The sequence below is a fragment of the Dasypus novemcinctus genome, chromosome 8, assembly GCF_030445035.2.
Source record: "Dasypus novemcinctus isolate mDasNov1 chromosome 8, mDasNov1.1.hap2, whole genome shotgun sequence".
Classification (NCBI taxonomy): domain Eukaryota; kingdom Metazoa; phylum Chordata; class Mammalia; order Cingulata; family Dasypodidae; genus Dasypus; species Dasypus novemcinctus.
Genome location: NC_080680.1, coordinates 110043600 through 110056128, shown reverse-complemented (window position 1 = coordinate 110056128; position 12529 = coordinate 110043600). Strand labels below are relative to the sequence as shown.

Here is a 12529-nt window from a genome sequence, read left to right as displayed (position 1 = left end):
ATTGTTTTTGGATTATTTTGATCATATTTTAAAAGTATGTTCTTTTACTGAGGCATGTAGTTGACAGGATAAACTGTACCCCTTTTAAGCATATAGTTCAAAGAGTTTGGCAAAGGTCCACACCCATGTAACCTTTACCCCAAGGAAGATATAGTATATTTTCACCACCCATGAATCTCTCTCATGCTCATCCGTAATCAACTGCGAACCAGCCCCCAAAGCAGCAGGTGTTCTGTTTTCTCTGACCATAAATTAGTTTTGCCTGTTCCTGAATTTCTTACACATGGAATCATGCAGTGTGTATTTTGTTTTGTGTCTGGCTTCTTTTGTTCAACATAATGTTGCTGCAAGGAACAATTTCTTTTATATTGCTACTTTTATTATTTCGATGACTCAGGTGGCGATTGTGTTAGGTGAGGGAATAGGTGGGGCGAGCCCCTATTGGCACTGCCTAAAGATCTTAAAACAATTAATTTGAATAACAGGTATCAAAAGGATAGAACTATCAGGTCATTTATGATTTATGACCACTTACTCATTTTTTAAATAAAAAAGTCAGACATCAGCTTTCAGCCCAAAGAACAAAAATAATAATTCTTATATTTCTTAGTTTATTCCAGTTTGGTTTGATACTGTATCTCTTAGTTATAAAGAGGCATCACCTTTCCTCCATAATAATTCATTAATCCTTGTCAACAATGGAGTAATTTTCCATTTTATTTATTCACGAGTTATTTCTGGCACCAATAAAGCTATTACTTTTTATTATACTTAGGCATCAATCACTTTACAGAATTCTACTACATTTTAGGTTGACAATCTTGAGTTTTTCTCTGTCAGCAATAATATGGTTTATAAATAATAATTTCCTTTTTTAAAATAAAAAGTTAGGACATTTTTACCAGAACTAAAACTGAATTTTCTCTTCGTGTGCTTGCAAAAAATAAAATTATTGAGTAACTTTCCAACATGTTATGTCCTAGATCAGTTTATATGCATGGATCATAGATGTTCTTTTTAAGATTGAAATAATTTACCTTTTGTTTTCCTGAGAAAACACTGAGCTTTTCAAATTTATTTGACTAGAATAGCTATTTCCTAAACCTGTTAATCATTTATAGTGTATTGTTTTTGTAATTTCTTAGTTCCAATTATTATTTCGATAAGTATTTCTTAACCTACAAATGGCTTCTTTTTTTAATCCTTGTAATGAAACATTTTATTCACATTGAGATCAGATAATACAGTCTTAAAAATATTCACATTTTTATATTTATATTTTATTGATGTTTTAGCTACTATATAATAATTGAAAAAAATTTAAAGACATTTAAAAAGCCAGTCTGCCTTTTTTTTTTTTTAAGATTTATTTATTTATTTCTCCCCGCCCCCCGCTCTGGTTGTCTGTTCTCTGTGCCCATTTGCTGCGTCTTCTTTGTCCGCTTCTGTTGTTGTCAGCAGCACGGGAATCTATGTTTCTTTTTGCTGCGTCATCTTGTTATGTCATCTCTCTGTGTGGGTGGTGCCATTCTTAGGCAAGCTGTACTTTCTTTCCTGCTGGGTGGCTCTCCTTACGGGGTGCCCTCCTTGAGCGTGTGGCTCCCCTACATGGGGAATACCCCTGCGTGGCACGGCACTCCTTGCGCGCATCAGCACTGTGCATGGGCCAGCTCCACATGGGTCAAGGAGGCCCAGGGTTTGAACCACGGACCTCCCATGTGGTAGACGGACACCCTAACCGCTGGGCCAAGTCTGCTTCCCCCAGTCTGCCTTTAGGGTACAAAATTCATATATATTACATGTGAATTAAATTGACAATTCTTTAGTCAATTTAGTCTGAGTTTAGTCAATTAGTGAATTTCATATATTTGATCAAATGGTCTGATAGTGATGCATTAAAAGTCTTACAAAAATTGTTTTTCTAAGGATGTTCCCTTGCCTTTCTGACAGTTATTTTACACCTTTTTTGTTTAAATTGAATTAAAATGAACTTATTGCTGTAACTAGCAAGTTTGATTTTCAGATTTTCTGCTTCCTTGCTTTATATTTATTTTGTTTTGTAGTTGTGGATTTACAGAAAAAGCACACATAAAATATAGGGTTCCCCTCTGCCACTCTATTATTAATAACTTGCATTAGTTTAGTACATTATTACAATTGATGAAAGCGCATTTTTATAATTATACTGTCAACTATAGTCCGTGGACTACCTAAGGTTTCACTGTGTTATATGATCCAGTGGATATTTTAAATTTTTATTTTAGTGGTATATATACAATCTAAAATTTCCTCTTTTAACCATATTCAAATGTATAATTCACTGCTGTTAATTATGTTCACAATACTGTGCTAGCATCACTACTATCCAAAACCAAAATTTCTCTATCATCCCAAATAGAAACTCTAAATAATTTAAGCATTAACATCCTACTCCCTACTCCCACCCCATTCCCAGATAAACTGTATCTTAGATTCTGACTCTATGAGTTTGCTTATTCTAATTATTTCATATCAGTGATATTATACAATAATTGTCCTTTTGTGTCTGGCTTATTTCACTCAACACGATGTCTTCCAGGTTCATCCATATTGTCATGTATCAGAACTTCATTCCTTTTTATGGCTGAATAATATCCCATCGTTTGTATATGCCACATTTTTTTTAGTACAAGTAACATTTTTTCTTTATTTTAAAGAAGCTTTAGATTACATAAATGTTACATTAAAGTATAGGGGATTTCCATATACCCCACCCCCTCCACCTCCCACACTTTCCCCCATTAACACCATCTTTCATTAGTGTGGTACGTTTGTTAGTATTGGTGAACAAATACTGAGGCATTACTACTAACCATGGTCTATAGTTTACATTATGGTTTATGCTTTGCACAGCACAATTTTATAGGCTTTGGCAAAATGTATAATGGCTTGTAGCCATCATTGCCATATCATGCAGAACCATTCCAATGTCCCCAAATGTCCCATGTTATACCTATTCTTCCCTCTACCTCCCCTCAGAACCTCTGGTGACCACTGTTCTTTGTATCAATGTTACAAGTTCTTCCATTACAAGAATAAAAATAAGTCTACTTTAGTCCATAGTTGCATTCCTCCCTTATGTTTGTTCACTCTTGTCTCTTGAGGCTTTGGAAATGGTGTTGCCTACTCTGCTTCCAGTAGAGAGGAGGCTTAAATCCCATGGGGCAGAAGGATGGAAAAGTCTTGCTTGCAGCTGTAGATACCTTTTTGGGGGGGAATGGTTTGTCCATCATTGTCCTTTTGTTAGTTGTCCTAGGTGAGTCCTATGAACTGGAGAGTAGGTGTAGCAACTGCTGACATTTAGGGCTCACCCGGAATATGAACAGTTGGAAGATTTAAGTCCCTAGGACATAATTAATAAGTATAGTGCTAATTATAGGTTCAAAAAAATGGAGAAGAACCATGTGTCAGAAAGTATAAATGAGTCTAACTCTGATACACTGGGGGAGATGGGTTATCACATACTCTAAGTTAAGGCCCACCAATGGAGTACCAATTTCTTGGAGTTGTCTGCCCTGCCTATAGCATCTAGATGTCTCTTGAGCCTGCAGGAGCACTCTGGTTTGAAGTACTGTTTACTGTGGCAGTCAGAGAGATCCTCCTGAGACCACATTTTGTTTATCAATTGAAGGGCACTTGGGTTGCTTCCATCTTTTGGCAATTGTGAAAAATGCTACTATAAACACCAGTGTGCAAATAATTATTCTAGTCCCTGTTTTCAGTACTTCGGGGTATATTCCTAGAAGTGCGATTGCTGGGTCATATGGTAATTCTATACTTAACTTTCTGAGGAACTGCCAAACTATCTTCCACAGAGGCTATACTACTTTACATTCCCACCAACAATGAATGTGTATTCCTATGTCTCTGCATCCTCTCCAACACTTGTAATTTTCGGTCTTTTTAATAGTAGCCACTCTAGAGGTTGAAATAATATCATATTATGGTTTTGATTTGCATTTCCCTGATGGTTAATGATGTTGAGAATCTTTTCATGTGCTTTTTCACCACTTGAATATCTTCTTTAGAGAAAGTCTTTTGTCCATTTTTAAATGGATTCTTTGTTTTCCATTGCTGAATTGGAGGATTTCTTTATATATTCTGGATATTAAACTCTTATTGGATATATGTTTTCCAAACATTATTTCCTATTGTGTAGGTTGTCATTTGACTTTCATGATAAAATCTGTTGATGTGCAACTGGTTTTTATTTTGATGAGGTCCCATTTATCTTTTTTTTTTTTTATTGCTTTTGCTTTGGCTATAAAGTCTAAGAAACTGTTATCTAACACAATGTCCTGAAGATGCTTTCCTATGTTTTCTTCTTGGAGTGGTATTGCATTCCAGGGCTGGCTGCCTGTGGTGGTGCTGGGTCCTTAGTTTGTCACATGGCAAGGCACATGTTGGCATCTCCTGGTCTCTCCCATCTCTTCCATGTTCAGCTTCTTGCCTCCTGTAGCTTTCCCTTTATTTGTTGGAATTTCATTCTCTAATAAAAGATTCTGTGACAGGATTAAGACCCATCCTAATTGAGGTGGGCCACACCTTAACTGAATAACCTCTTCAAAATGTCCTACTTACAGTGGGTTCACACCCACAGGAATGGATTAATTTTAAGAACATGATTTTTCTATGTATAAATCCTTTACATCCTTTCTTAGATTTATTCCTAGATACTTGTTCTTTTAGTTGCTCTTATAAATGGAACATTTGTCTTGATTTCTTTTTCTGATTTTCCATTGCCTATGTATAGAAATCAGCTGATTTGGGGTGTTGATCTTTTTCCTCATCACTTCACTGAATTCATTTAGTAGTTCTAGGAGCTTTATTGTGGATTTTTCTGGATTTTCTAGATATAGGACCATATCATCAGCAAATAGGGAAAGTTTTACTTCTTCCTTTCCAACTTGTATACCTTTTTTTACTTTTTGTTGCCTTATTGCTCTGGCAAGAACTCCCAGTACAATGTTGAATAACAATGGTGACAGTGGGCATCCTTCTCTTGTTCCTGATCTTAGAAGAAAAGCTTTCGGTCTTTCACCATCAAGTAGGATGTTAGCTGTGGGCTTTTCTTAGATACCCTTTATCATGTTGAGGAAGTTTCCTTCTATTCTTAGTTTTCTAAGTGTTTTTATCAAGCAAGGGTCAAATGCCTTTTCTCTGTCAATTGAAATGATCATGTATTGTTTTTCCTTCTTTCTGTTAATGTGATATATTAAGAGAATACACCACCCTTGCATAACTGGGATAAATTCTACCTGATCATGGTGTATAATTCTTTTAATGTGCTGATAGATTCAGTTTGCTAGTATTCTGTTGAGGATATTCATAAGAGATAGTGGTCTGTAGTTTTATTTTCTCATGTTTATTAATCTGGCTTTGGTATGAGGGTGATGCTGACCTCATAGAATGAATTTGGGAGTGTTCCCTCCTCTTCAAGTTTTTTGAATTTGAAAGGGATTGCTACTAAGTCTTCTTGGAAAGTTTCATAGAATTCCCCTGTGAAGCCATCTGATCCTACCTGGGTTTTTCTTTCTTGGGAGTGAAGCAGGCTAGTGAGATAGGGAAATCAATAGATGGATCTGGAACCTGGCAGAGAGTCCATGTGGACATCAGTAACGCCCAAGATGGCTGCTGGAAGACCCCCCCCCCACACACACACACACAAGATCCTGCCATCCAGAACAAAGACTTCCTCTGGAAGCCAGGAGAAGGCCCGGATATTCCCCAAGGACTTTATCATCAGACCTTCATGGGGAATTGATGGGTGGGGTAATCAATCAAAACAGCAAACAGCTGGGACTCTTCCCCTGCCATTAGCAAAGGGGTGGAATAATTAACAGTTCAAAAAGCCAAGCAGGGCCTAAACGAGTGCCCTCTTTCTCTCTCGCCTCTGGACCCCGACTCTAACTGCCTTCTCCCCTGCTTGAATCACTATGCAAGTAAACCTGGGGATTTATCATCTATAAGGGGAAATTGTAGTTTGTAAATCAGCCTGCTTTATCATTTTTCAATCCCTTCCTCTCTACCTAGTAACCCTGGTCTTTTATTTTCTCCCATTTCTGGGCCCTCCCTGCCTGAATAAATGACTGGCCTAACTTACCCGACGTGCTCTTGAAATTCATTTCTGCAGCATAGTCAAGAACCTAGACAAAATCCAGTAACAGGAGGTTTTTGAGGACTTATTCAATCTCTTTAATAGTTGTTGGTATTTTTGATAACTTTTCTTTTTCTTGAGTCAGTGTAGGTAGGTAGTCCATTCTCAGGAGTTTGTCCATTTCATCTAGGTTATGTAATTTGTTGGTGTATAGTTGTTTTTTGCTCATTTGTTTTTTAGTATCCTCTTATAGTCCTTTTTATTTCAGTGGAGTCATTAGGAACATCTCCCTTTCATTTTCTAGTTTTAGTCATTTGTGCCCCCTTTCCTTTTTCGTCATCAATCTAGCTAAAGGTTTGTGGATTTTACTGATCTTTTCAAAGAATTAACTTTTGGCTTTGTTGATCCTTTTTATTATTTTTATATTCTCAATATCATATATTTTTGTTCTAATCTTCATTTTCTTTTTCTTCTGCTTTCTTTGGGTTTAGTTTGCTCCTCTTTTGCAAGTTCTTTCCATTTTGAGGTTAAGTATCTGATTTGAAATCTTTATTATTTTATAATGTAAGCATTTAGAACTACATTTTTCCCTCACAGCACTGCTTTTGCTGCATCCCATAAGTGTTTTGGCATGTTGTATTTTCATTTTCATTCACCTCAAGATATTTCCTAATTTCCCTTGCAATTTCCTTTTTAACCCATGGGTTGTTTAAGAGTACATGACTTGGGAAAAGGACTTGGCCCAGTGGATAGGGCATCTGTCTACCACATGGGAGGTCTGTGGTTCAAACCCTGGGCCTCCTTGACCTGTGTGGAGCTGGCCCACGTGCAGTGCTGATGTGCACAAGGCATGCTGTGCCACTCAGGGGTGTCCCCCACGTAGGGGAGCCCCACGTGCAAGGAGTGCGCCCCGTAAGGAGAGCCACCCAGCATGAAAGAAAGTGCAAGCTGCCCAGGAATGGCACTGCACACACGGAGAGCTGACACAGCAAGATGACGCAACAACAAAGAGACACAGATTCCCGTGCCGCTGACAACAGAAGCGGACAAGAACATGCAGCAAAATGGACACAGAGAATAGACAACTGGGGGAGGGAGGGGGAAGGGGAAAGAAATAAATCTTAAAAAAAAAAAAAGAGTACATGACTTAATTTTCACATATTTATGATGAATTTTCCAGTTCCCTCAATAATTTATGCCTCTTTCTACAAATAAGGACTTTCATTTATTCAGTCAGTATGTATTAAGTTCCTTCTGAGCTCCAAGGACTAGTTTAACCATTGGGAATTATATTAATACACAAGAGACTGTCATGGGTTGGAGTTTCCATTCTAGCAGGAGGAAGACAATAAGAGAAAAACTACATAAATAACTTATATATTATCTTAGAAGGTGTTAAATGCCATGGGAAAAAAAGAAAAGGAAAAAAAAAAAGCACCAGAGTAAAGAAAATCTGGACTTCCAAGGATAAGGGAGAAAATTGTAAATTTAAAATTTTAGTGCTCAGAATAGGCCTACTTAGGATAGTATCATTTTAAAGAATCCTCTACATTTAGTTTTTTAAACTTTATTGGGAATTATAAACCAGATTAATTTTGCTCTGTTTTTTAAACATTATTTTTGGCTTTTACATTTGATTTTATAATCATACATATAGCAATTATTTGGAGGCACTCTATGTTTCTTTTCCTTGAGGCTTACAATCATTTCATTAAAAATATTTCTTTCCCTTAAAATCTCAAAATTAATTGATCTTTTATTCAGCCAGAATAGGACTTTTTTAGAAGATTACATGGAAAATATATTTTTCTGACATCACATATATGTGTATTTGACAGAGTATCTAAGTCTTGTTATATTCAATTTTCATCAAAATTCTATGCATTCAGCCCAGCTGCTTTTTAGAATCTATTGTAATTGAGGAAGTATAAGGTGATCTTGATTTTTGTTCCTTTGTAGAGAACATTCGTCTCCTGTCAGATGATAGGGAGATGTTTTTCTTTAATTCTTGAGATGCAAAATATTTGTAAAATTCATCTGGGTGTGGGGTTAGCTAGATTTCTTTTCATTATTTAATTTCCTGTGATCTAATATAAAAAGTAGTTTAAGTATGCTTTAATCATCAGACTTATGTCATTGTCATCTTAAGAATGTTTCCTTAGAGTACATCTGATTATTCTCTACCTTTTATGTGCTCTGTTGGGAAACACTTAGTTATGCTTTGGAGTTCTTGCTTGCTCCCCCATATTGGTTATCTCCTCACACATCATTTTTAGCTTTGGGTCCTTTCTTTCTGCATCCAGTTAGGACCTGAGAAATTTTCCTTTATTATTTGCTCAATTTCTTGCTGTGCCATTTCTGTGTTTTACTGTTTCTGTTAGTGTTGGTTTCACTTCTCTTTGGTCTTTATTTCTTCAGTTACCACCACCCTCAAGCTTACTTATTTCTTAGTCTTTCTTTTCACTTCCTCCTGATTTTTTTCCTTGTAGAAAACTCTTCTATAGAGGACATGGTTTAATGCATGTGAATGAAAACCCACAAACATTCTCTAATTTGTTCTACCCTTTATAATAATAAATAGTTTTCTCAGGTATTTGCTTTCTCCACCTAATGTAGGTGACAGAATTTTTTTTCATATGTCCCAAGTTAATTTTTGCACAGTTTAACTATGCTGTCTGAATGAAGAAAGATGTGCTTGTGCAACTCGAGAGAGTGAGACCCAGGCAAAAGAAGTAGCTAAGCATTACTTCTCAGGCTCCTCAGCACCTCAGAATCCTTGAAAGTGCCATGGCTCTCTGTTCCCTTGCAGACATACCAATAACTTTAAATCACGTCATTGAACTCATGACCCGCATTGTATTCCATTCATTTGCATAGCCCTTTCAGTTCTACACAGTCACCACTCACCCACCACATATTGGCAAGTGGTTACCTGGGAAAGCAGGAGTTTTGCCATGAGTACTGAAAAGACACCATGGTATATAGATAATATATAAGTACATATCACATAGCTATAACAAATAATGATATATATAATACATAATAAACATATTGCTCTTATTCTTCTCAAATATTTTATTTTAGAATTAACCAGGTTTCTTCTCTAATCTGTCCTATTTTTTACCAGGCTTGAACAAATAATAAACAACAAAATACCGATTTGTCTTTCTTCAGTACCTCTACTATAACACAAAATTCTGAGCCTCCATTACTCTGGTTTCCTCATAGTAGCCCGCACAGCAGTGAGACAGGACTGCCTCTGCTGGGTAAGGCCTGGATAAGGACCCACATGCCCTCCTCTGGAGGGCCGGGAGGGCGGCGCTGTTCTGCTTGGGAGGACAAGCATGCAGAGGCACTGCTTGTGCTCCTCAGGCCCTGCCCGTTAGCACCGAGATGAAAGGAAAATCTCCCAGGCTGGCAACTGATTGACAATCGGCCATGATTTTTCAGTGTGTGTTTTTCACCTTGTGTACTTTATCTCTGTACCGTTGTGGTTATTTTAATAGGAAGTTGGGAGAAGACATCAGGGATAGCTGATCTAATGCCTTTTAAACTTGGAAGTCCATTTCCCCAGTAGCATTAAGTTTTTGAAAAAGAAAACAAGATGAAATTTCATCTCAGAGCATAAAACACTATCTCCCATGAAGTTTCACATAACTTACAGTAAAAAGGTCATTTCAGAAAACCTTTTGCAGGAACAGACAATGTATTTTATTGATATTTTGAAAACACAGAACTTACACTCTGCCGCAAGTTTGGTTTTAACATGCCATGATTCATCAAATTTTGTTCTCCATACCACATTTTAGAGAGTATTGTCTGGCGGTAAAGGAGCTCTTCTGTGCTAAAGAATGGCTGATGATAGAAGAAAAGCCCCAGAGAGGACTCTACAGATCTGGAATGCATCTATTCTCCATGCCAGACTGCAGCAAACTTCCCAGCATGCATTGGGATCCCATGGCCTGTACCAGACTGCCATATTTAGGTAACAAAGAATTTTCCCAAGACTTTGGAGGTTAAGAGACAGTTACCATTTGGAAGAAACTAAGGTTTGAGTTTAAAGCTCCTAATATTTCTAGGCATTCCTAACTTTTTGCTTGAGTTCTGCCTTCCTTAGATAACTAATAGCAGAATCCTAATGCTGTCCTAATCGTACTGCTTAACATAAGGATTTATTTCATTTTCTCTAAAATAAATTGGGTCGCGCTTTTAACTACTGTTTGAAATCTTACCTGACTTCATAAGGGATCTTATGAGAGCTCATACATTATCTGGATGTACAACAACATGGCTAAGAAACATCCCATATTTTGTCATAGGAGTGAAATAAAGGGGTAAAGTCCTCTTTCTTAGCCATGGATGCAGATTTTTAAGCATGCAGAAATAAACCACATGTTTGAAAATGCTGACCTCACAAAGCAAAAATTGAATTGCTGCATGCTGTTTTAATGAACTTCGTTTGTAAGGGACCATGTTGTTATCCCTAAGCTGGTTTAATTACCATGAAGCAACCCTTATATATTCGAATGCAAAGAATATTTTCTAGTTGTATTATAAAGCTGAAAGAGAACTTGCATTTCTTAAGCACTCTCTCACAAAATATATGCAATATCTGGATGCTCATTTAAAAGCCATTTTTATCCTTTCCCCTTCAGATTATAAAAAAGAAAACATAACAAGTAAGTAATTGTGTCTGTGCCCCTGAAACCTTATGTGTATTAATGGATTCATGCATGCGTGCATGCATATTTACACTCCTACTTCATGATGTCCAGAACAGAATGTACGGTCTCATTCAGAGGACTTTCGCCTTATTCACCCAGAGCAGAACATGAAAGAAGATCTTTGGAGGTCTAAGTTTCCAGCCTCTCTTTAGGCCATGAAGAGCACCTTACTTAATAAATGATGTCACAATTCATATCTCCCACCTCAAGATTATTAACCTATGTTATCCCCTATACACTTCTATAAAGTAAGCCAAATTTAAAATGTCATCTTTTGATTTTGCACCATGTAATTACTTATAGATGAAAACAAATATTTCTTTCTTCATTGAGCAGGTTCATGATCTTCATTTGTGACAACAGATCCTTCTTTTTGGAAGATGGGTGCTGTTTTGTTTGGGGTTTTTTGTTTTTTGTTTTTCTTTAAGACAGCTAAATTCCAGTATAAAGTTTATGACTGCTTGAAAAGGGCTGTCCTAGACACCAAGCTGTTTTGGACAGTGCTTTAGCCTACCAGAATGTAGAAATCTTCAGAGCAAAATTAGAAAAGTTCTTCCATGTCAGTTAACTTCCTTTGGCTTGAGTGTTCTAAAGCCTAAAGCACATTCATTTCCTGTAACACATATCCCAGGTCTAATCTCCTCTGCACTTGGCTAAGTGCAGTGCCTGCTAGGGTGATCTTGATTTTACCAGCTTACTTTAAGGACTTAGAGCATTAAAAGACAGAATGCTATTGGCTCCAATTGAATCACTGAGTTATTAAAAAAGAACAATTATGGAAAACCCCCCAAAATCTATTATTCTTGAAGCCCGACTATTATTCCCAAATTGAAAGTGAAAAAGAAATATGTCAACTCTTTGTCATATGAGCAACCAAAGTTTACTTTGAACTTTAAATTTGTGATGGTGGTTTTGTTATCTTTCAATTGTTTATTCCCTCATCCATTCAAACATTCAGTGAAGGGTAGTCTGCAGAATGTGCTGATCTTTAATCTCAAATTAGAAAGTAACAGCACTAAAAAAAGCATCTCTATTTCTACCTTTTATGCTGATTATAAGGGATTTTTGAGGAGCACAAATTAATTACAATAAACTAATCTGGTAGTCTCAAAGAAAGTTTTATGAAATCTTTGATACATGTAAAAGAATGAGCTCTACATGTCATACATTAATCCTTTCATCTGAAAACCTTAGTTGGAAGTTCTAAAAGTGTGCTCCTTGAGCTAAATGCAATTAGTATTGAGGAAATTGACTATATTTTTGGGAACATCTATCGTTGAGCAAAGAAGACATCCTTATTAGGCAGAGTGTGCGAAGTCCTTTTGAGTGTTTCTTGCTTTCTGAGTAAATGCTAAGAGAAGTTACCAGTTCACTTTGAGAGATTAGACTGAAGACATTTCTTTACCATTAGTTTATTCTGTGCATTACCTTCTTCTCTTTGAATACAGAGACTAGAATTTCAGGAGTTTTCATGTTTATGACTTCTTTTGCTGAAGTTAAATATCTTTTAGAGAGTGTAATGCCTTTGTGCTGTTTACATTATTTGTCTTCTAAGCAGGCATTTCACTGTTCCTGTCTTTTGGGGGACCTCACATACACCATTGCAGAATCTTTCTTCTCCTGTTTCAAAGCTTCTATTGAAGAAATTATAATCTGGCTAAAGTATTGG

The 12529-nt window shown here is 36.6% G+C and overlaps 1 protein-coding gene across 1 annotated transcript in view; it reads left to right on the top strand.

Annotated features, from left to right (window-relative positions):
- Positions 1-12529, top strand: part of MUSK (muscle associated receptor tyrosine kinase) — a 130650-nt gene that overhangs the window by 97734 nt on the left and 20387 nt on the right. Inside the window, exon 11 of the mRNA XM_012518456.3 lies at positions 9946-10121. Coding sequence (XP_012373910.1) covers positions 9946-10121 — 176 coding nt within the window. The remainder of the gene's footprint in view (positions 1-9945; positions 10122-12529) is intronic.